This window comes from Triturus cristatus, chromosome 4_1, assembly GCF_964204655.1.
Source record: "Triturus cristatus chromosome 4_1, aTriCri1.1, whole genome shotgun sequence".
Taxonomy (NCBI): domain Eukaryota; kingdom Metazoa; phylum Chordata; class Amphibia; order Caudata; family Salamandridae; genus Triturus; species Triturus cristatus.
In genome coordinates this window covers 163803207-163827913 of record NC_140585.1, presented here as the reverse complement: position 1 = coordinate 163827913, position 24707 = coordinate 163803207, and the positions used below count along the sequence as shown (strand labels likewise).

The following is a 24707-nucleotide window of genomic DNA, read 5'->3' as shown; positions in this document are numbered from 1 at the left end:
TGATAAAAAGTAAAAAAAAAAATTAGTTAATACGTGCGGAAGATGGATAATTGCCAATTTAATCCATCAACGTATAGGCACAGTATGTTGCAACAGCCTCCAAGAGGAAGTCATTGTAATCTTCAGTAAATGATTCAGCCATCCAATCTAATAAAGTAAACGAACATACATGTTCTTCGATTACCGGAGCCTATTGCACCATCAGAGGACAACATGCGTGTTCTTCAAGATAACTTCGCGCCAGGAAGTCAGGTGCTGCTGCATATATATCCCAATTTCCTAGGATTCCATGCGCAGCTGCACAGGCCATAATCCCGATGCCAGAACAGTCCAACTCATGAGCCACTAAGGGACTCATCAGTCAATCATAATCCGGGGCAGGAGACGCCGTGTTTGACAGGTACAAATCCAGAACCCATTCAAAAGAACATTCAAGGCAATGGAAAACAGGTTGAACGCAAGTAGAGTATGAGAACCGGAAGGACAATCCATAGGCTACACTCAAAGTGGCCAGAGGTAGTGTTCCATAGTATTCAAGCATCCGGTCGCACAGCTGAAGCAGCCGGAGCAGGCTGTTGTGTGACACAGATCGTGCAGCCATTGCAGAGCAAACAAACCAACAGCAGCACACCAGCAGTCAAGGCGAGGATTAACGGAAGTCCGCCAAAGACGCTGGAAAAAATAGAAAGAAAAAATGCCGGTATCACACCAAATATTGTTTGGAACGAGGTCACAAGGCCGGAGCCTACTACTTTGAAAGAATGCGCCAAGCCAGTTGTTGACGAGGCATTGAATATAGTGTGAATCAGAGCACCAAAATGAAGTGGGAGATCAGTATTTAAAAGAGCATGCACCTTGATGCGGGTGTTAGCTACGTGAAGGACAAATGTTTCACGAGAGGAAGTTAGGGCGACTTCTTTTTGAGACAATAGAGCCCTTATTCTGCTCATCTTGTTGAACTCTGCTTTCAAGGTTGGTATGGAAGGCCAGATGGATACATTGAGTCTCCAATGCGGGGATGGGAAAAGCACATTCTTACTAGGGGTGGGTGGCAAATTCCGTTCCGCACGCGGAACTTGCAAAATGTCGGCATTTCTGCGTTCCGCGCGGAACGCGAAATGTCAAAACTTCCGCGATGCGCGATGCAATGGAATTCGGGGGCATGCATGTGGTAATTAAACCTCACCAGGAAGTGTGACCAGGAGGCTGCTTTCTCCTCATCTGCTGCTCTGATCGGTCTCTGACCCTTTATAATCAAGTGGCATGTGAACAGGAAGGGTAACAAAATAATGAGCTCACTGCTGCAATTGTTCTGTGCACAGATGCACTTTGGAAGTGGAAGGTTGCCAAGATGTCATATCCTCTCCTCTAAGTCAAGAAAAGGAGGAGAAGTGTGGTCTAGTCTTTCTGGCAAGCTATGAGGAAATGAACAATTTACAAAAGCAAAATGTGTTTCGTATATCTCGCCCAACCCATTTTCAGGGCTGTTTTCTCTATTTAAGGTAAACTTGTGGCACCCCCTTATTTGAAATGCTCTCTTCCTTCTTTTCATCTTTTTCTCTTGGTGTCTGCCTGTTTCTGGTCTCTTCCTGAAAGTCACGTGTGTAAAATGATACTGCTTTCTAAGGAAGAAACCTGAGCAAGGTGCATGACTTCAGAGGGAGAGAGAACAGCGCAAGGCTCGTTTTGGCCATTGACAATGAACGTGGCATTTGTTTGTTGTTTAGTAAGTGCTTCTGTGACCGCTAGAATTTTCAGAAAAATCAAAACATTGAAGTAGAGAACTAAAAATCCCCATTTTCACCATTAAGGTGGCTCTTAATAAACAACTTATTTCCCTGTTTCCCCCTCCTGAATGTTGCCTGCCCTCTTTGTTTCGATTTACAAATACGCTTCCATGCTCAAATATTTGCAAAGAAAATAATAAACTAAAACTTACTATATTATTTAGCTGCGTGTTGCAGTCATTTGAAACAAGTGGTCCCCATTCTCTGACTATTGATGTGTAGCAGTCAGTGACACATTCAGTTGTACCTCGGTGTTAAAGGCAACCAGATTACAATGTGGCAAGATGTCAGTGTTTCTATGCGAGGCAGAAAATATATATGATTGTAAATTCTTCATAATCTGTGTACAATTAGCTGTATTCCTTGATGGAGGTCTTTGCATCCATGAGTTTCTCGAGCGCAATCCCCGTGTAGTTCCTTTTGGCGCGGTGACAAAGTTACAGACACATACGGTCACTGGAGGGAGACAACTCTTCTGTCCCTTTACGCAGCTGTAGTGTAGGAAAAAGCACTATACATCTACCCAACGAGGTAGCACTCACTGATTAGCCAGTAGATTAGCCTTCATAGATTACAACAGGCGCAGCAAAATCGCCGCCAGCACGTGAAGTTCAGCATGTTCGTGGAGATTTCGTGCCATTTCACTGAAGTTTGCGAAGGCAACTCCGCAAATTCAGCCCACCCCTAATTCTTACAACAGACTACTCGTTGGGAGACAGTTACAATGTACGGAATCCCGGCCAGCATCCCGCAACACGCTTCATTATTTAAAAGCAAATAGCTACCGTTAGCTAAAAACGTGAATGTTGGTGTAGTCGTTGGCACAGGATTTCCCTTCAAAATGTAAGCCAAATTCGGGGCGTGAACATTGCAAGCGCAATGCAATTGGATGTTCCTACAAACTACTGAATGATCAGGTGTGGAAGTGCACTCCTCTCCTTTTAAATAAACATCTTTACCCTCTCTCAGGCACCTGTATGTAAATGGGAGCGACCAAACTTCATGTAGGAAAGCGGTACCTAGCGGTTCATATCTGCCTAAGGCATAGTGTTTCATACATGAAGTGAACTTAAACAATGGAAAAGGTAGTGTGATTAACCCATGGATAAGCCACACAGCTGAGTTTGACTCGGCCGCAGAGAATGGTAAAGGTTCCAACTGTTCAATATGCAATAGGGAATATGTTGCATCCTTCATGGACATGAGCCGTTGTTTATCAGTCAGATTAAAAGGCAGGAATAAAGACGATGTATTCATATAGTCCCAGGGAACTTTCCCAGCCTTCAATGTTTGTATAATCCATGCAAACTGCATAATAGAATGCAATTGATTTTGACCATGGTATAGGACAGACATGTCATCCTGTACAATATCCATGACAGATGAAACAATATTATCTAACAAGTAAATTCTGGAAGAAAGAGTGTTAATGCTATTATCAATGACAGCAAGCCCTTTTTCCAAATTTGCTTGATCAATTGCTCGTAACCTAGAAGCAGCTTCAATTTGAGATCATTTCCAAACTTCGTTGTAAACAGCATACACCCATCTTTTGGACTTGCCACCCACAGGGCCCTTAACAAAATCCTTCAAATCTAAATTGTCAGTTAATTTGGACAAATGAAGCTTAACTGACACTAAGGTGGATGTTTAAGCCAGTTTTGATATAATTTACCTACTGAATAGGTAGTAACAGAATGGGAGGTTTCAAACTGGGGATCAACCCCCTAACCTGTGTGTAGCCGGATCTCAGCCCCAGAAAACGATGTTGACATGAGTCTGAAGTTTTCTGCCATATCAACCATCCATTGGGATCTAAGTTGGAAATTTTGAAGGATGTATTAGTAATTAATGACTACAATTTATCAAGAGACAGATCTGTGTGATTGCCCCAGGAAGGAGAAGCACCCAGATCAGGAATAGTAGGAGCGCTCATCTTTTTTGAAGTAGCCAATTCAAAGCAGGTGGTCTGAAAAATAGTAGAATTCTAAAATAACATATGGTTCGGGACAAGGCACGCACGATGCAAAGCCTCAGAGCTTTGCACCTGCCAGGTTTTAGAACCCCAAACAGATTTAAGATCAATGGTATCTTTCCCAGCTCATAGCCACCTATAGCTAATGCATCCATAAAGGACTTTGAATACAGTAATTTAGTGTGTGTCAGTCTCATTTTGGAAGTTGACTTTGCAGACATTTTAAAATAAAAGGCTTCAAGTTTAGATACACTGAAATCGGTAAAATATGTTAATTTTTTCACTAGAGTTTTGGAACTGCCTTCAATGGGAGCTGGACAATGTTCCCACTGTGTATAATTACCAACATTTCTAAATGTATTTGCTTCATGCAGGAAATGATTTGTCTAAATACAAATCTTCAGCATCAAAAGCAGCATAATATTTCAAATCAGAAAAAAGAGCCTCAACGCCTTGGACATCCCAATCATCAGAGCGTGTGTTTTGTTTCACAACATCCCCCATAGAAACACAAAGTACATTGGGGACGTTAATCACCACTGTAGTGCCATGAATTTGAAACTTTACAGCATCCCATACAATACCATCTAACATAGGCCAGGCAGTAATATTAACAAATGTCTGGTCCCTCTTCATGATGTGTGATGAAGAGTGGGGTGCCAAAGTTCAATTAATCTAATTGCAGATCTTTCAATTAGATAATGTCCATTCTCTAGACGAAAAAAGAAAACTACAAATCCAATTGACATGAACAAAAAAATAGATATGAGCACCAGCCAAATGTAAGTCCAAGGGTGAATTAAAAAATGTCTCAAACCAAACAGCAAAAATTAAAATTTTCAATGGGGCACTCGATGCTGTAGAGTTAGTGTCAAACGAAAAACGTGACTGGTCAACTGCACTTGATTGCAAACCAGGCAACAACACATCTGTGGGATAGGTATACTCAGTATCTTCTTGGGAACACCAGCCGGTGGAGTCAATAAAGGATTAGTAACTGTATGCATCTCAATGGCAAAGTCAGGCCTGTTCGTATTTGCCGGAGCCAAAACAGAATTTCTCAGCATTGCTGGACAAGAGACCACTGGAGACATACTAAGAAGAATCGGCCACTCTTTGTAGTTTGACATTGTCAATGGAGATGTACCTGTTATCCTTGCGACCAGGAAGTGGAGGTAAGATGACTGTTCTTCTACCCTGCACGCCAAGCACTGGAACAGGTGCACGATAAGAGGGGCTGAACTCCTTCTTGTTCTCCACCTTCTCACAGACCAGGTCACCAACTCGAGGTAGCCAGCCAACTACCAGAATCTGAAGTGCAGCATCAGTTGTGAAGGGCAAGTGTTCCTTTGCAAGACTGTCTCGAGTCTCTTGTAGATTCTGTAACACATCAGAATGATCATCTACGTCAAAGGGTGATGCCGATGCTGCCATGTCTAGACCATCAAGGTCCGGGACTAACATTTTTATGCCAAAGAGCATTTCGTATGGGGTGCATCCACCCAGAGACCTTCTAGCGAGATTATTAAGTGCACGTTGAACGCTATACAAATGGGCCATCCAGATCCTACAAGTACCTAAAAGCCTAGCTGTCAAGGATTGCTTTAAGTCACGGTTCATTCGCTCCACAACAGAATTGCCCTCAGGCCTATATGGAGATGAAAATTTGACTTGGACCCCCAACGATCTCATGGCATCCTTGTACGCCTTAGAGGCGAACGCTGGACCCTGGTCCGAATGTAGGATACCACACGCAAATCCCTGATGACGGTTCAAGCATCAGCACTCCTTTGTGGCCAGACCCATAGAAAGCGTGTGCACGAATCCACTTCAAATAAGATGTACTTATACGCAGTACCTAAGGAGAAAGGACCGCAGTGATCCAAATAAACACACCCAAGTGGTTTATTAGATATGTACAACTTTGTTTGAAGTGGACGTGCAGCAGTTGAAGATTTAATCTGCTGGCAAATGTCACAAGTAAGGACATAAACACAAGTCTGTTTATACAATCCGCGCCACCAGTAATGTTGTTGTAAGATAGTAGAGATACCTGCATGGGCTGAAGCCATACCTTCGTGAGCAGCTGTGGTCTGCGTTGGAAATCAACCTGCCGCCAATATCGTTAATTCTCACATAGGGAACTTTATCAGTACTTAAATGGTAAGAATATTTAGAAGGGAAACCCTGAGGGTAATTATAACCCTTCTCTGTTGCAGCAATGGCTGCCAAGATGTCATCATCAATCTTACTTTTGGATCTTGTAACTGCTGCTACCAGATATGTTGCCACTGCTGTTTTCACTGCTTCATCAGCTAAACTGTTGCCAACAGCGTGTACCCCGACGCGCTGGTGACCAAGAGTATGAATTACATTCACGAGCGGCAGACCTTGTTTAAGTTGTACAACTTAAACCCAAAACATTTTATGTTTGATTGTGCTACCTTTGGAATCACAATATTCATTTTGAGACCAAAAGAATAAATTGTCATTGAAAGACTGGACATAGTAGTATGAGTCACTCACAATAAGAGTAGTCAATCGAGGATCAGCAAACTCCAGTGCAAGCACCAGAGCCCGTAGTTCTGCCAACTGGGCGATACAGTCACCCAATGGCTGCGTATGCACGATATCAGACTTGAATTCTCCATTCACAAAAGTACCAGCCACTATTGCGCAGGCCACCGAATAAGCATGCTTGTGCCGAACCGTCAGTGTAAATGATACAATGGTAATCCTCAAGCGGGCTCAAGGACAGAGGAGCTGGATGAACAAATTCATATTGCAAATACTCCTGAGTCTGCAATGAGGCATCAAAAATGAAAGTGACATCCAGAGACGTCAAAGAAGTGGCCCATTGTATCCAATGTGGATGCAAAGCTTTAGATTTTGGTACACTGGCCTTCGTCACTGCCTCAAGGGCAGGATACGGTGTGACAACCAACATGCGTTTCCCTTGCGATAGCGCTCTCTCTTTCAGAATCGCCATCTATACTGCAGTTAACACCTTCTCGACGGTGGGAAAGCACATTTTAGCCGAAGTGTACAAGTGTGACTTGTAAGCAATTGGGACCGTGTCCCCTTCATTAAATGTCAAGTACGTGAAACCCACTGCGCCAGACACAATTCTTATTACGAGGTTTGTGTGGTTATCACGTGTCAATAAGTATTTTGAAGCAAGAAGATCAGCCTACAAAGAGTGAAGTATAGCTGAATTTTCTGGCAGCCAGCAAGATTTGGTAAAAGTAGGTTGTACCAAGGCATATAGCGGCTTGATATGCTGGGCATAGTCGGGAATGTAAGTATGCCCGAAATTAAAAAAAACCAGCAAAGATTGTAGCTTTTTCAGAGTTGTGGGAGCGCGCAAAGATGCGCATTTCTCCAGGAAGTGAGGTGCTAAACCTCGACCTTTGTTGTTGAGTTCACTGAATACTCTGCAATGTGTGATTTGTAACTGAAGTCCGCAAACATGACAATGATGCGGTCAATGCGACACAGATGCGGCCATAAATCGTCGTCTGTGAGATAAATATCATCAACATACGAGTATGCATCAGGGTCATTGCTCTCTAACAGAGAGACAACACGTGCGGCAAAGACGCCTGGACTGTTTTTGTAGCCCATGCCAAATCTTTTAAACTGTTTTTGTTTGCCGCCAGAAGTAAAGGCTGTCCATTGACTACTAATGGAGGACAGGTTATGGCTATAAAAGCCATTTGAGATGTCAAGTGTGGTTTTAAACCTTTTTCTCATGAGACTATCAACGAGGGCAGCACTATGGGTATTCTGTACCATGCACGTCCGACAATGAGAGTTCAAATGCCGATAATCCAAAACTAGGCGCTACGGCCCATCAGGTTTGGTTACAGTGAAAAAAGGATTATTCATGGCTGACACACATGTTTCAATTACACCTTGATATTCCAATTGTTCAAGGATTTCTGAGACGTGAGATCTAGCTTCTGGGTGCATGGGATATTGGGGTTGTGGCTGTGACATAGACCATAATGGAATCTCATGGCTTGGTGATAATTTATCCCACCCAACCTGAGTACGGTACAACGCCGGAGCAAGCACCACCTGTGCCCACTCTTCTGCAAAGTTCTGGGCTTGCTCCTTTGGCACTGCGTGCGCAAAAGATGGGAGGATTACCTCCTCCTCTCTGGGAGTGGCCAAAACAAAAGCTGGGGGCCAGTTTGCCATGGCTAACAAAATGTCATATGTAGAGGTCAGATTTTCCCCAAAAATCCCTTTTATGGTACGTTGTATGTCACCGTCATTTAAACAAACTATGTCATATAGTCTGTCAGGTGGAGCCACTCTAGTGTCAGCAGTTTCTACAGTAATAAATGTGTCAGTTACTGTCGCCTTCAGATATGGACGCAGTGCTTGCCGCACTATTCTAACCTCCGCTGCGCTGTCCAGCATCGTTAGTGCCCATGTCAGGTTCCGAAACTGTGTTCTCACTATCTGTTAGTGCAGCAACTAACTTTTTCTGAAATGGAGGTCGTTGACGTGCAAATTCATCCTGCTTGCCTTTACCATCAGCTGGGCGGAGCTGCTCCCGTCCTTGAGGGCCACCCCGACCTCTGCCACGTTCACCTCCACCAGCTTGTGAGACCGATTTTTCATGTTAAGAACGAGGAGAACGTTGTTCAGGAACCTGAAATCTATCAGGAAACCTAATTCTTGTGCGTTCGTGCAATTCATATGTGCGTTCAGCAGTTGCTGGTATTAGTGACGCTGGACGAGACCCCTGTTTCTGTTGCTGCTTCCCCTGTTTCTTAGTATTCCAATTTTGGCCAGGAAAAGCTAGACAGTCATCTTTAGTAGACTTAACCGTCTGAGTTTGCGGTTGCGCTGTTGTTTTAGCAAAAGGCTTAACCCCCAAACTATTGTGGCCAATGGTCTTATATGCCTCCACAATAATCCTTGGTAACTGCCGGGGTTTATTGACGTCGGCGACGAGGCGCAGCTCATTTGACTCCTGAGAGCTAACTGCATCTCCCTTGGCGTTAGCAAGCATGAGATCAGCAACTACGTCGAACACACTGACAAGCCTCATTCCTAACTCAACCGCCGCCTCCGGACCGTGCTCATCCTGAACACGCTTAATCACGGAGGGCAATACAGTCATAGACGGTGTGCCGAATCACTTCGGGAGACCGCTGCAAATACTTTACCCCAGTTCTCACAATCTGTTACCTCTGGGACTAAGTCTTTCTGCAAACTAATGGTAAGAATCCTGTGTTTTTCCACAGGAGTAGAACTTGGAAACACTGCTTCCAGCTGGTCAAATTTCTCGGCAAGCCAATAAGGCATATCATCCCTATTCTGGGGGCACTTGCCCATTACCGAATTAACCATGACGGGACCAATAGTGATCACGGCCTGTCCAACTGCTTGCGTCGCAACCCCAGGTGCCCCCACATGGACATTGCGAGAGACGTATTGCACTAAAGCCCTATGCACCGCAATCAAGGCGGTATGTAGTTAACGTAAGTCATCAATCTGGGCTTTCAAATATCATGTATGAAGTGTGAACCCAGCCAAGACTGGCCAAGTGGCCCCAGGAATGGACAAGGGACCTAATCGAACCGGAGTTACGGTGTGGGGGAGTGTCCCATTGAACCAAATACGATGCTGCAAAGCAGAAATTGGAATTTGCTGCGTCCAAAACGGTATGTAATTCACTGGGACTGCCGTAGGAGTGTATGAGCGAAACTTCTTCTCATCCGCATTCACCCCCGGAAAATTAACCCAAGAGTAAAAAAGCTCATAGGGGAACGATGCATCGGCACTAACTACAAAGATAACAGACATCCCATCATCTGCCACCCCGAACTGAGTCAAATGTCGCAGGAGAGGTGCGTGACTATGCGCTACAATAGCAACCTCAGCCATAAGGACGCAGAGAAGAAAAACAATCTATATTAAACCGTAACACAAAAAGGGTAAGTAACTCAAAATGAAATCTTTTTAATTGTCAAGCTTGAATGAACCTATAAGTCAACTATATATGTAGGTTTAAACCATCACTCCCGTCAACCGGAAACAAGAGTGAGGGTGTTGTGGACAAATATAAGCACTACTAAGGCGTCTCAATCATAAAACCAAAACGTTAGTTGCACCATGTTGCGGGGATTCTGCTTGTGCACGGAACTACAAAGCTACAATGGTGCTGTAGGTTGTGAGACATTATGTGATTTTTCAATAGTACCATATAATTTTCAATAGTACCCAACAGGAACACATGCGAAAACCACTTCATGAATGCTGAATTCAATCAGAATATTTATTTTAACTAGATTTTTCAGGTTGTCGACAATAAAACAGTGACATGTGAAATAAGTGCTCAGTGACTGTGGTGAAGTGAATGCAATATATACAAGTGCAAGCAAAATATGTACAAATATTCACAATAGATATTACAATTTAATCACAGAAGGGGTCAGTACAAGTCTAATCAATATCTCTGGTAGCGGGCAAGAATACACTAAATTCACAACCAGGAGACTCGATATTACTGAGCCAGCGAGTTACGCCGACGTTTCGACCCTGACAACAGCTTATTTCATAGGTGTCATGGCGGGTCTTCCTCAAGGCTATGGAAAGGTTGAGGACAGCCTAAAAGTAAGAGAATTGTGTCAGGGCATGTGTTCCAAACATATGGGTGCCGATTAGGATCCTGGAAAAAAATTCCCCGTACGACTCGTATCCGGTCTTTTTACTGTACGAATCGTACAAGTGCCGTACAAACTGCCAACTACGATTCGCATGGGAAAAATTCCATACGAATCGCATTGGGAATAATTCCCCACACGTCCTCGGGTCGGAAAATGTGTCCGACACGTCCCCGGACGATTTACCGTACAAATGTGAAAAGTGAAGTCCGACCGTGCAAGTACGATCCATTCCGTGCGTCTGATGTTACAACCGGATGGAAAAAACACCGTCCGCACCGAACTCCAATAGCAACCATGGAGACATGTGCCCGCATACGTGCCCAACACCCCCCTCAGCCCCTGTATGTACGCGCCCAACCCCCCCAGCCCTCGTATGTATGAGTCGAACCCCAACCCGTGTATGTACACCCGTGTATGTACGAGTCGAACCCCCACCTGTGTATGTACACCCGTGTACGTACGAGTTGAACCCCCACCCGTGTATGTACACCCGTGTACGTACGAGTCGAACCCCCACCCGTGTATGTACACCCCCGTACGTACAGCCCGTACCCCCACCCGCGTATGTATGGAGCGTACCCCCACCCCAACCGTGTATGTACGGCCCGTACCCACACCCGCGTATGTATGGAGCGTACCCCACCCCAACAGTGTATGTACAGACCATACCCTCACCCGCGTATGTATGGAGCGTACCCCCACCCCAACCGTGTATGTACGGCCTGTACCCACACCCGCGTATGTATGGAGCGTACCCCACCCCAACAGTGTATGCATGGACCGTACCCTCACCCGCGTATGTATGGAGCGTACCCCCACCCCAACCGTGTATGTACGGACCGTGCCCTCACCCGCGTATGTATGGAGCGTACCCCCACCCCAACCGTGTATGTATGGCCCGTACCCACACCCTCGTATGTATGGAGCGTACCCCACCCCAACAGTGTATGTACGGCCCGTACCCTCACCCGCGTATGTATGGAGCGTACCCCACCCCAACAGTGTATGTACGGCCCATACCCTCACCTGCGTATGTATGGAGCGTACCGCCACCCCAACAGTCTAAGTATGGAGCGCACCCCAGGCCCCAACACCAGAACCCTCACCCAACATCGCGCATGTACGAGTCGTACCAAGCCAGAGACAAGGACAGCACTGTAAAACAAAATGGCCGATGTACACACCGTACAGACGCTAAAAACACACGTACACACCCAGGATGAAGTACTGGGTAATTTAGACCCAGCGGTGCAGGGGCACACACCCTATGACTTCTGGGTTCACCCTGTTTCGGACCTACAGAAACACAGAGTCTTCTGGGTGAAGTCAAAGAATCGTTTATTGGCTGCAGACCAATGACAGGTATCCTAGAAGTACAACAGCGTGTATGTTCTCAGGAGACTGCTGAAAATCATAGGAACGGACTTCATCTTAAATACGCTTTTCCCTGCCTCAAGCATACATTCCTAGGTTTTATGATACGGCAATATACAAGTGTACATTACAAAGAAAAGGCAGAGTCATGATGGCCATCCCACATTCCAGTTCGGCCAGCCCACAATGATTTACACAGTAAGATTCAGATCCCATGTTTGATGTAAAGAGACCCCCCAATAAACATGAGCATCTCCTGTTTTGGGAAACAAGTCATAAAGCAGGAACAAGCAGGTGTGGAAGAGATTAGCCGGGGGATTGTATAGAATGAAAGGGTTTTATGACGGGTCAAGCCCTGATGCTAATCACAGGTGGACGGAGGAAGGGGAGCTCGTGAGACTATTTGACCCGGGGCAGCAGAGCCAGCTGCCCAGGTCACAGAGAAGTCAGAGGGAAAGCCCATGTACTGTGAGGCCCGTATTAACTCCATCATAGCCTATGTGAGGGCAATGACAAGATGGCCACTGCTTCCAAAATGGAACCCGCGTAGTGAAGCAGAATAACGTGTAAACAGTGCATTCGTAGCTAGAACGGTATATAAAGCACTCGTACATGCCGCATTTACCATTTGCGGTTCGCTAATACCAAGATAGACAGGGGTAGGGCCCTGTCCCCTACGCGGTCCTGAATATTAAAGTACGACAAGGACAAAGCAAAACAACACAAGAAGACTCCATTCGAATCGCACAAACCCACAAAACATGTCCAACAAGCACAAATACAACACATTCACTGACCTGCAACTGCCAAACTCCCAAACAGAGGCCCAAAACACAACCACTCCTTATAACACACCCAACCAAAGTTCAAACACAGCCACACCCACCAATGGACCAATAAAAAGGCCCAACACACACAAACCATGATCCTTTGCAACAGACCCACTGCTGCCAGACCACACCGAGAAACAACTCACCATACTACAACCTCCACTACACCTTACACCTGCACACCTTCACACAACCACCTTCACAAACACCCCATCATCACATTCACACACACACCTGCACAACCACACCCACACACCCACAACCATCCACACCCACACCCCCCACAACCATCCACACCCACACCCCTCACCATGCCCACTAACAATAATCCAAAGTTCACTAGCCAAGAGTTGGAGGTCCTTGTCGACGAAATCCTCAGAGTCGAGCCACACCTCTTTGGAACATTGGTCAGACAGACCAGCATTTCCGAAAAACAGCCATGTGGCAGACGATTGTCGGTGCTGTGAATGCTGTTGCGTCCACCAGAAGGACCAGGCATGAATGCCAAGCCAGGTGGTACGATCTGCGGAGGACGGTCCGCCGCAAAATGACCGACGACCACAACCAGGCCAACATCACTGGAGGAGGGCCGCCCCGCAGACGCGTACAATACCATCCCTGGGAGGAGAAGGTGATGGCCATACATACATACATGGTGGCAGTGGACAGAGTAGAAGGACTCCGAGAGCCTGGTGAGTACACAAACAACTCACCTCACATGGGGGGAACGTCATCCACAATCATGCACGCAACCACCCCAAGCTACGCACATGCCACTAGCGCCACCATGCCCCATGCACCCAGCTGGACAATGCCAAGTCACAGGCCACAGAAAACACCAACACAAGACACGGTAACCCGGATGGCGGGAGTGTGGGCCTCAAAAATCACATAGTGCAACTCAGAAGCAGACAACAATGCCCTCTGCCCATATGGCCTAGGTCACAGCCAGACAAACAGTGTGTCCCCACACAGGAAAGACTTGCCTGCAAATGGCGGACGCCTTGCATGAAGACATGGGGGTGAAGGCACCTTTTTGCACATGACTGCAGCCAATGAACAGCCAACACTGTGAAAGAGTGACAGCACACACCACCACAGCAGCAGCGCAGACACAGACACTACACCCAATAGGTGCCTGGAGATCAGAAACAAACTCACATGAACAAGCCAAGGGCCATTCAAAGATCTGCAAAAAGTGTGTGCCTAGGAAGCTGGGCTGAGGTGACAGAGGGTGACACACAGAGGGAGGGAGAGGGGGAGAGAGAGGGAGGGAGACACAGGGAGACGGACAGAGGGAGGAGGCTGACACAGGGAGGGAGGGAGAGGGGGACAGAGAGGGAGTGAGAAAGGGATACACAGGGAGACCAATTCAGCCTTGGGTGGTGTGGGAATGTCTGCTCGTCAGCAGGTGGACTGCGTGCATGTAGACAAGGGTGGCCAGTGCCTGAATCCCCCTCTCTTCTCCATGGCTAAACACTGGGCCATGTCTCAACCTGTGCACGAGCACAACGACAGCTACCTGCATTACATAAGTGTGTGGAACAACTCCATGTGCCCACGTACAGTGCAACACGGAAGGTGCCAATGCATGGCTCGCCACACCAGCTCACTCCACTGCTGACTGCAGTCACAATTGACACAACAAGTAAGACTGTGTCACACATAGGTAAAGTCTCAAAAGCAGTGGCCAAGGGACATACCCATGCACAAGTGCACTGTGAGTGGGATGCAAGACATATCCAAATACCCAGAGGAAATGTGCCAACTTTGAAACTAATGAAACATGGATGTTGCATGGAACAATAATAACATTGTCTCTCACACACACAGGTCGTGGATCACCCCCCAACACTGGGGGGAAGACTCACAGGACCCGGCTCTGCGGGATGATGATCCCACCGGCAGCGACGACTCTCACCACTCTGTGGACGACCCCGACCAACCTGGCCCCTCTGGTGTCCAACCACCTGCAGCACCTGCGTCAGTTACAACTGGGCCAACCACCACCCCCACTCCTGCCACATCCCAGGAGACACCCAGGATCCCTGCCCCACCACCACAATGCAGCCAGGCTGACCAGGAGGAACACGGTGTACCGGACACCCAGGAGGAGGCAGGCGACAACGCAAATGCCACCCCTCAGGGGTCCCAGAGACCCGATGTGCCGACAAGGGCAGGCCAGGTGCAAGTGGGCAGGGGTGGTGGGAGTGGAGGACGGCGGAGGCACGAGCCTGACCAGTTGGCTGCGGAACCGGTATATTCCCATGTAAGAAACATCCTGGACACATACCGGCAGGACACCACGGGCATGAGCCAGGTTGTGTCCACCCTCAACGAGATGAAGGGGACCCTCGAGGAGATCAAGACCCAGCAGGCCCAGCAACATGCGGAGCAACATGCCTGTCAACTGCGACACCAAGGGCGGATGGAGGACAGACAGGCTGAGCTCGTGATGGTGCTCACGGGAATTAACCGGTCACTCCGTTGGATAGCCGACAACATGGGCAACCCGCCCTGTGCCACCAGGCGAAGAACATCACCACCCACAGGGAGGGATCAGGAGGAGGAGGATACATCCGACGGAGCATCCCAAACATCGTCACAGCCTGCTTCTGAGGGTTCCTGCAGGAGGACGGGTCGTCCACGGAAAAGACCGTGAGGGTCGGCGCAACAGCACCATCTCCCAGGACACCTGGCCTGGCACCTGGCCCACTGGGCCAACAGCAGCACATCAGCAAATGACATTCTCTGCCACATGGACTTGCTGGTCACTGTCTGACCAATTTTGACAAAGACTGTGGCATGGACTCTGATGATTTCCAATGGCAAGGACACCAACTCCCCCAGTGAACTTTGGATTCCACACACCCGGAAAGCCCCTCTTGTCATACCCCCCCCCCAACACGTACCCCAACACAAATAAAAACTTAAACGATAAAGAGATGATGCCTACATTTTGCATTATTACCTTACATGTGTCTTGTAAAGTCTAACCATGCCTGAGTTCTCATATGACTTCAACCATCCATACCCTGGGGCCTGAGTCTGGCACAGGACACACATGGGTCACAATGTATTAGGCAAGACAGACATGGAGCACCATACACACCCATGATGGGCCCAACCAGCTGAGGGGGTGGCCGCACAACCGTGCCGACAGACATATTGAGTACAGCAACAGTCATGCGCAGAGGTCAGGGATCATGTGGAGTGTCCTGGGGGGCACCCAGGTAAGTGTAGACAGGTGGCAGAACCATGTCCTGCAAGCTTGAGTCAGGTGGATGCAGAGAATGGTGGCCTGGCCAACGTTGGATGCATGGGGATGGCACATGTCACAATACCCACACATTCATGGACATCATACACAATACAGAGTCTAATCCCACACAAACAGCTTGCATCTTGCTACTCTACACATAGACACATAGCCACTATCACTGAAAACCATGCCAGACATGCCGTATGCACCGTGGCAACACACCAGCATTGACTGAGAAGAGGCACCTTGGAGGCATAGGGACACCTTTATTAGTCATGTATTCCGGAATGCAGAGGCATCTCGGAGTACACATACACAGGTCATGTGGATTAACATGTGGGTCCAACACTGGCACCCCCCTTCTGCACCACAAATGCGTGATATCCATGGAACTGGCACACAAGTGTCGGGTAACAGCTAAACACCCCCTGCTGCTCACGGAGAGGTTGCCATACCCCATTGATCCTCTGATGTGAAAGTCCCACACCATGTCAAGCCCATGCAAACCGTATGTGTCCGAGGGCAGTGTTACACACATTGATGCCATCATCACAATCCACTATCCCATTACAGATGACTGTCAACAAGTCTGACCATCTATTCAGGTGTATCCAGCTACATGTAATGTGTCCCATGGTGATGCGACATGTCTGCAGAGGACCCAAACATCGACAGGGGCAGTGTGCACACATCGTAAACAACTGCCACACCCAATACACCCCTGATGCATCCCTTACCCTAAGGAGACTTCCAAACTTGTCCGTGCGTGTAACGCTGAGTCAGCACACGACGACGTGTCCATGAGGAATAGCAGTGCCACAACAATGCAACCAGCAGACGGCATGCGCAAGTACCTGGGGATGAGAGACACACAAGAAGTCACCCACAAAAAGCACAGCCACTTGCATGTGCATGTACTCGACACATGTAAGGATGACAACATGCTAGGTCACAATTATGACTGGGGAAATACACTCATCACTGGCACCATCACTCGAGTGACACATCCACACACACCTCTGACTCACGTGGCATACATGCAGATGGACACACACATCGCAACACATGCCACACGGGGACCAATGCGTGCACACTCAGACACTGGTACTCACCACTAAGCAAAGAAGTCGCGTATGAGCCGACTCCGGATGTCCTCTTGCGGAACCACATCCTCCACTTCACTAGCCCCATTGCCAAGCCCTTCGTCCTCCACGGGTGGATGGTCCTGATCATCTTGATCCAGGATGAGTGGCACAGCTTTCTCAACTGCCATGTTGTGCAGCATGCAGCAGACCATGAAGATTTTGCAGACCTTCAACGGGGCATATGGGAGGGCGCCGCCGGTCTTGTGTAGGCACCTGAATCAGCTCTTCAGGAGGCCAAATGTCCTCTCTATCACTCGCCTTGTCCGGCCATGGGCGGTGTTGTAGCGGAGCTGGGCCGGCGTGCTGGGGTTGCGGAGAGGTGTGATCAGCCATGGCATGATGGGATAGCCAGCGTCCCCTACATGGAAACCACATGTACATAAGTAGGACAGGAGAAGCGGTCGGGCTGGAAGTCTACGCAAAATACAGGACAGACAGAGTGTACCCACCAACAACACATGCTCGTTCGTTGCGCAGCTGCGTCATCATTTCAGGCACCCTGCTATGCCTCATGATGTAGGCATCATGTGCTGATCCTGGAAAACGAGCACAGACATGTGAAATCACCATGTTGGACAGACACACCACAAGGGCATTGATGGAGTGGAAGTGCTTGCGATTCCTGTACGCTACCTCCTGTGCCTGTGGTGGTACCAAAGCCACATGTGTCCCATCTATGGACCCAATGACATGGGGCATCCCTCCCAGGGCATAGAATCCACGCTTGACACCAGTCAACTGTTCAGGAGTTGGGAAATGGATGAACTCATCCAGGTGAAGCAACATGGCCTCTAAAAAATCATGCAGCACACGGCTGAACATGCTCTGGGACATGCCACCAACATGAGTTATGGTATATTGAAAGGTACCCGTGGCAAGAACATGTAGGGCTGCCATTACCTTCAGCTTGGGTGTCAGTGCCATAGGATAAAAGTGCAGCGGTTGCAGGTGTGGTGCCAGCCTTGCAGTCAACTCCTCAATCAACGGTTGGGGGAAGCGGTAGCAGCATATACAGTCATTCTCCCGCATGTCAGCCAAGTCCGGAATTGGTCGGGGAAGTGGCAGCGCTCTGCAGTAATTTGGAAGTGACAAGGAAGAGTGAGTGCACTACAACAACAATTTATATGTACTGAGCACATGTTAATCTGTCAATACACATATGCTACATAGGGAGTCAGGTATGTGCTACATGCCCTGGACACGTATGGCTGCCAGGTGACACTCCTACCAAGACCCAGCTACACACGGAGATTGTGAACCTCCACATCCCATGGCATGGGACTAGCTGTGTCCCAGTGTAAGTGAACAGCCAGACGCAATACAGGAGTGACATACATCAACATATCAGCAGAAGTAGGATGATGATTGCAGAGACAGGTAGCGGAACACTAGAGCCACAGGTCACATGACATTACACTAGGACAGCCCACACACCTTGCCATGAAGGTGTACATGTCATGACTGACCACACATACATTGAGAGGATGCAGACAGGTCCTTGTTACGCTACCCCGTGTCCCATGCATACATACACACCTTACATCCGATACCACATGTGGCCTGGTGTGCGTAACAGTGTGCCATGTCCATCTACACACAGACACATGTTGGTTGCAGCAACAGCAGATGCTTTTGAGGGAACACCAACATCAAGCTAATGTGAACACACCACACATACATGACATAGTCACATCGTGCACCATGGGTAGTCACATGTCTGGTGTGGTAACCCCTGTAGCGGGCATCAGGGGGCACTTGCGTGTGTTGTTGACTGTGCCATGCCAGTGACGCTCATCTCAAGTGTGCTGTACGACATGCACACATGTCAAAGGAGTGAAGGGCATGTCTGGCACATATAGCACCGTCACACATAACATCTGTACACATCTCATCATACATCTATTGCCTTCACAACTCAGGAGTAATGTGCCACCTCACAGCTTTTCACACCTGTGCCCCACACATGTAGTACTGGCCAGACAATGCCTTGATGTCCATCCATGGACAAGTATGTCAGCTCTATTCCTTTCTGTGTGCTGCCTGTCACCACTGTTATGTGTGTAAGGCACCGTACATTCGCCCTGAGGGCGTGTGTACGTTCCCTATCACTATGGGAGTGCTGCCGTAGGCCTACCCATAGTGATAGTGAGCGTACGCGCGTGTGTACGGTCAGTATCACTATGGGTACGCGCACGCGAGCACACCCATAGTGATAGTGAGCGTACAAGCGAGTGTACGGTCCGTATCACTATGGGCACGCATACGCGAGCACACCCATAGTGATAGTGAGCGTACACGCGTGTGTACGGTCCGTATCACTATGGGTTTGCTCGCGTATGCGTACCCATAGTGATACGGACTGTACACACGCGCGTACGCTCACTATCACTATGGGTGTGCTCGCGTATGCGTACCCATAGTGATACGGACTGTACACACGCGCGTACGCTCACTATCACTATGGGTGTGCTCGCGTATGCGTACCCATAGTGATATGGACCGTACACACGCGCGTACGCTCACTATCACTATGGGTGTGCGCGCGTATGCGTACCCATAGTGATACGGAGCGTACACACGCCTGTACGGACCGTTGCTATGCATTTGGGGTGCCCTAGGGCCCCTGAACGCACCGTACCTGTGTGTGAATCTCCAAATTACATAGGGGACACATGAGGGACAAGTATAAAGGCCTACATGCATGCTGGTTGTCATGGAGACCAAGTTTAAAGTATGAATTTTATTCAGCAGGTGCACTGCAAAAGTCGGTTTGAATGAATCTACTCTGTTGCAAAGTGGTTGTGGAGTTTCCATCATGCTCAAGAAAAAAAAAAGAGCAAAGCCACTGACTGTGCTAGGTTTAAAGGGATTGGAGGAAACATAGGATGCAAATGTGAGTGACCAATCACTCTGTACTCCTGTGCATGAAACAGGCCAGCAAGGCAGATATAAGGCAGCCAGGTCCCATGAGAGAGCACTTGCCTGCACATCTTTCGATTCTACGACACTGCTGCTGCTCGTGATTCCCTGGCACCATGTCAAGGTCTGTGGAGAGGGCCCAGCCTTTCACCCTGGAGGAGAATCTGGCATTGCTGGATGTGATCCTCCCACAGTACCCCCTGCTGTATGGGCGACCAGGGTTTCAGGTGAGTGCAGAGTCCACTAGCACAGACTGTGTCCCTTTTTTGTGACTGTGACTTCTGGCATTGTGTCCAGGTGTGACACACATGCAATGTACTGTAGGGGAGGTCCCAGGGGGGAATGCCTGATGTCTCCCAGCCAGAGCATGCTGTGGTGCATGTCTGTCGTCCTCACTTGCATTGTGTTTACTGTGACAATCACTGCATGGTGCATGCCACATTCTGCCTGTCTAATCCTCCTGGGAATGTTGCTTCTACAGTCCTCATGTGATTCTGTGGTCAGCCCAGTGTGACAGGTGACTGTACCCACAGATGTGTGTTAGTTCCGTGTACCTGTGCTGAGAGTGTCCACATGATGTGTTCGTACCCTGGACATCGGTGTGTGTGTAAGTCCCCTGTCATGTGGGTGGGTGCATATGTGGAGTGTAGCACCCAAGCTGCATGAGGGATGGATATACCCTGCCCATCTGATGTGAGCAGGGAGCAGTGCTGTGTGTCTGACGTGCAGAGCCAGCCCCACACCTGTGAGCCCCCCCCGTCTAGTGGCACATGTGCAGAGTGAGGTTTGTAGCTGCATTTGGCAATGGCAGGTGAATGTCCTGTGCCTGTGTGTGTCTGTGTACTCTGCTGAGGTAGCGTCAGTGGCCTGTGGCATGTGACTGCTCTGAGGTGCTGCACATAATCCTGGTGTACCTTCTGATGCACAGTGTGAGTCTGGATCATTTATTGTGTCTTACCCCTCATGCCACCTGTGTACTTTCAATGGCACGTGGTGCATTTGCCATTACACAGGGAAAAATGTCCCTATGACAAAGGTGCAATGCTTTGGCTGCATACTATGCCTTGTTGAAACCAGCAAAATTGATCTAATGTGTGTCTCTGTGACATGTGGCAGATGTATTGATGTAGTCTCACTTTTTCAACCCCACAGGTAGGCGCCGCTGCCAAGGAGCAGATCTGGATGGACGCCGTCAGTGCCGTGAGGAGGACGGATGGTCGCAAGCGGCGCCTGGCCCAGGTGAGAAAACGCTGGCAGGATATCCGGTGCTGGACGCGGAGGATCGCACGGGTCCTGCTGGGGGACTCACCCATGGGCCCTAAGAACCATGGGCGTCGCCGTCTGACCCACATCCACAAGCGTGTGCTGGCGGTGGTCTTTCCAGACATGGACAGGTGCTTAGGGGAGAAGCAGCAGCAGGAAGGGGGTAGGTACATGTGTGTTTGTTGTGTATCACCAGCATTTGCAAGTGCGCAGTTGCATGGATACACTGCCAGTGTTTAATTTTGCGGTGCAGGTCCTGTCACCCACAGTATAGCGGTGCTGTCCTTCCTCCCTTCCCCTCCTTGCCATGTGTTCCCTGGTCTGTGTGTAGTCACTCTTTCACAAGGTCATCTGGGCTGGCAGTTAATCCACGTGACCAATGCTTGCAGCATCATGTGTGGGGGTGGTGTGTAACAGGTTTTGGCACCTTGCCTGTGCCCTGTCCAGTACAGTACTTGTGGGGTCCATGTCAATTGGCACTGATGCTGAATCCAGACATAGGAGTATGTCTCTGAAGTGTAATGCCTTACAGCAAGCATGTCCTATGTTGTGGCCTGTGACATGATGTGCATGAGTGTGCGATACGCAGAGTGCAGGGATGGTGGCCTGTGTTGCAGTCATTACCATTCAGGACCATGGAATATTCTGGCCACTACTGTCCCCTGGGGCATACTTTGCTAGGTATCATGTGTGTCATCACAATATGTGGACACTCTCAGTGTCTACAGCATAGGATGTGCTCTGTGCCATTGTCCCCTGGCACCATGTATATTTACGTAACGTGTTCTACAAGTGTCCACTGTACAGCCTGACCTAATTTTCCTCATTCATACTCACGGCGGCCAGTGCCTGTGTGTCTTGTTACAATTACCGATGATGGCCATTTGTAAATGAGATCGTTGTACAAGCGCACCTGGGGTATTTTGGGTGCAATATGGGTTTCTGGCAGCCCATGTGTATTTCTCCCAGGCTAAGAGATGCAAGTGCTTCCTGTGTCTCATCACATTGTCTCATGTAGGGGGTGGTTGGTTCGGGCAAGGCCTACATGTCGACCCCTGAAATCTCATTGCTCGGTCTGGCCAGTATGTGCTGTTTGTCTGGACATACACTCAAGGTGCAGTGTCCCATTCATGTTGGGCATGTCTTTAAGTATTACCTTTGCAGCATGTGCCTCAAGTTCATGGAGATGGTCCCTGCTCATCCCTAGTTAGGGCAACGCTGTGTGGTGCAGATGCAGTGCTGGATTGGCCCCAGAGCCTGGCTCCTCTGTCCAATTCCATATCATGTCATTTGCAAATGTGTCATGCTCTCCATAGTTTCTCAGTGGCATGGTGGGTGAACCAACTGTGTGTTGCAGGGCCTATATATGTACCTTGTATTGTAGATGTTACTCATCTTTCATTTCAGGCTATGCACTGTAACCTATGTTGATGTGACATATGTATACAGGTGTCTGATTAATTCCTGTTTATTCACCTTGCCCACAGCATCGTCGGGGACACGGATGGAGACACCGGCACGGACCGTGCGGAGGGACCGGGCACCAGTGCCAGCAGTGACACCTTAGCTGGCACATCGAGTGTAACTGAGGCCGAGGGGAGTGAGCCGGAGGACCTGTCCACTGCCACCACAGATTATGAAGCTGACGGGTCCGAGGCTGAGCACTCCGAGGGGGCGGAGGCTGCTCCAACAGCTGACAGCAGCACAACATCTCTCCCCGCCCCCTCCATTGCCATCACCGGCCTCCCACTTGCTCGTGTCCTTTCCTGGCGTGCTAGGTCACCACGTGTCTCCTTCCTGCCAGGCACCGCACCCCCTGCCCCTGTATCCACTTCTGCCGCCAATGCCGAGTCTGTGGACTTCCTGCGGCAGTTGCAGATTGGTCAGGCTGCGATGCTTAATGTCCTCCATGGCCACGGCCAAGTGCTCACCAACATAGAGGCATACTTGGAGGGTATTTCAGCATCGCAGGCTGACCAACGCAACTTGCTGCGGTCTATTGACTCGACACTGTCTGCAGCAGTGGGTTTCCTGCAGCACTTCGTCCCACCCCCTACCCATGCCCCATCCACACTTCCCACTCCCATGCCTGTCCCACGTACACCCAGACGTCAGCATGCACACACCCCACCAGACACAGGCACCACACCAGCAGGGAAGGCAAAGCGCACACCTCCTGGCATGCACACACAGGGTGAAGTAGGCACACCCACTGGGTCGGGGGGAAACGGAAGACACGCAGCCAGAGTGGGAGTCCACATTCCTCACGACCACCACCCTCCAAATCCACTCCCCTCAGCTCTCCAGGCCAAGAGTCGGACACAGGGTCAGTCCTGCCCAGTCTGTCCATCAGCCCCAGTGTGGCACCACCCCGCAAGCGGTGGAGGAAGGACACCGGCAGGGGAGTTGAGTCCCCCCCCTCTCCACAACCCCCCCAGTAGCGCTGCGACCCATCCCTGTGACCCCCCCCTCCTTGGGGCCTGTGGTTCCTTCGGGTGCAGGGGAGACACTGAGCGACCTGGCAGTAGTGTGCAGCGCCGTGCTCGAATCCACCTTTGGCGCTGCCCCACCCCCTGTGTTGGAGTCGTCCGTCCCTGCACCCACAACACCTCCCCTTGCCCCTCCTGTCCCTGCGGTGCCTGGTCCTGCCCCCCAACATGATGCCCCCCCTGTGGAAGACAAAGGAGTCTGACTGTGCAGGCAAGCTAGGGGATACACGTACCACTGTGTCCCCCATCCGGATTGGAGTCATGGACTGCCCTATGGGCCTTGTATATATTGACATTTATGTTGCTTTTTACTTACATCCTGCTGAATAAAGCAATTTGTTTTTTCCTTTGAACACTACTGTTTATCTGGTGTTGCTGTTGGTGGACCAGCTCCATGATTTTGGGTGGTGATAATGTGTTGGGTGTGTGGGAAATGTAGTCATAGGGTGGACCCTGGTATCTGTGTGCCATCACTGTTGGCTAAATTACTTTGTTCATGTAAGCAGTTACTGCATGGTGACATCGTCCCAAGGTGTGTTCCTTCCTCTGTGTAACCTGACATCTTCCCTGCAGGTTGTTTCCACTATGTGGTGCTAAGCTGTGTCTACATCAGCTGGGGGTGTGACGGACTCCTTCAACTTTGCACATGCATGCTGTGCGATGTCTCCACCTGCATCATTTGTGGCATCCTTGGTGGTCACTGTACTTGTGTGTGTAGACTGTTGAGAAGACTTCATGTGGACATGTTCTCTTTTAGGCGCTATGCATGTGTGTACTCCCAGCCTCGCACACATGTGGTACATGTACTGCAGGGTCTTTGTGCACCTGACTGACATTTGTGGGCATTGTATCTGTGGGTACTCCACACTTTGCATTCCATGGGCACTACTGGGAGGACTCTGCACCCACCCCTCCTGTGTCTGGGCACTGCTGGGAGGACTCTGCACCCACCCCTCCTGTGTCCGGGCACTGCTGGG

The 24707-nt window shown here is 49.2% G+C and overlaps 1 protein-coding gene across 1 annotated transcript in view; it reads left to right on the top strand.

Moving 5' to 3' along the window:
* LOC146853791 (uncharacterized) overlaps positions 1–23754 on the top strand; it is an 81793-nt gene extending 58039 nt beyond the window's left edge. The window contains exons 2-3 of the mRNA XM_085650396.1: positions 21131–21404; positions 22729–23754. Coding sequence (XP_085506522.1) covers positions 21161–21404; positions 22729–22808 — 324 coding nt within the window. The 5' untranslated portion in view covers positions 21131–21160 and the 3' untranslated portion in view covers positions 22809–23754. The remainder of the gene's footprint in view (positions 1–21130; positions 21405–22728) is intronic.
* Positions 23755–24707: the final 953 nt, after the last annotated feature.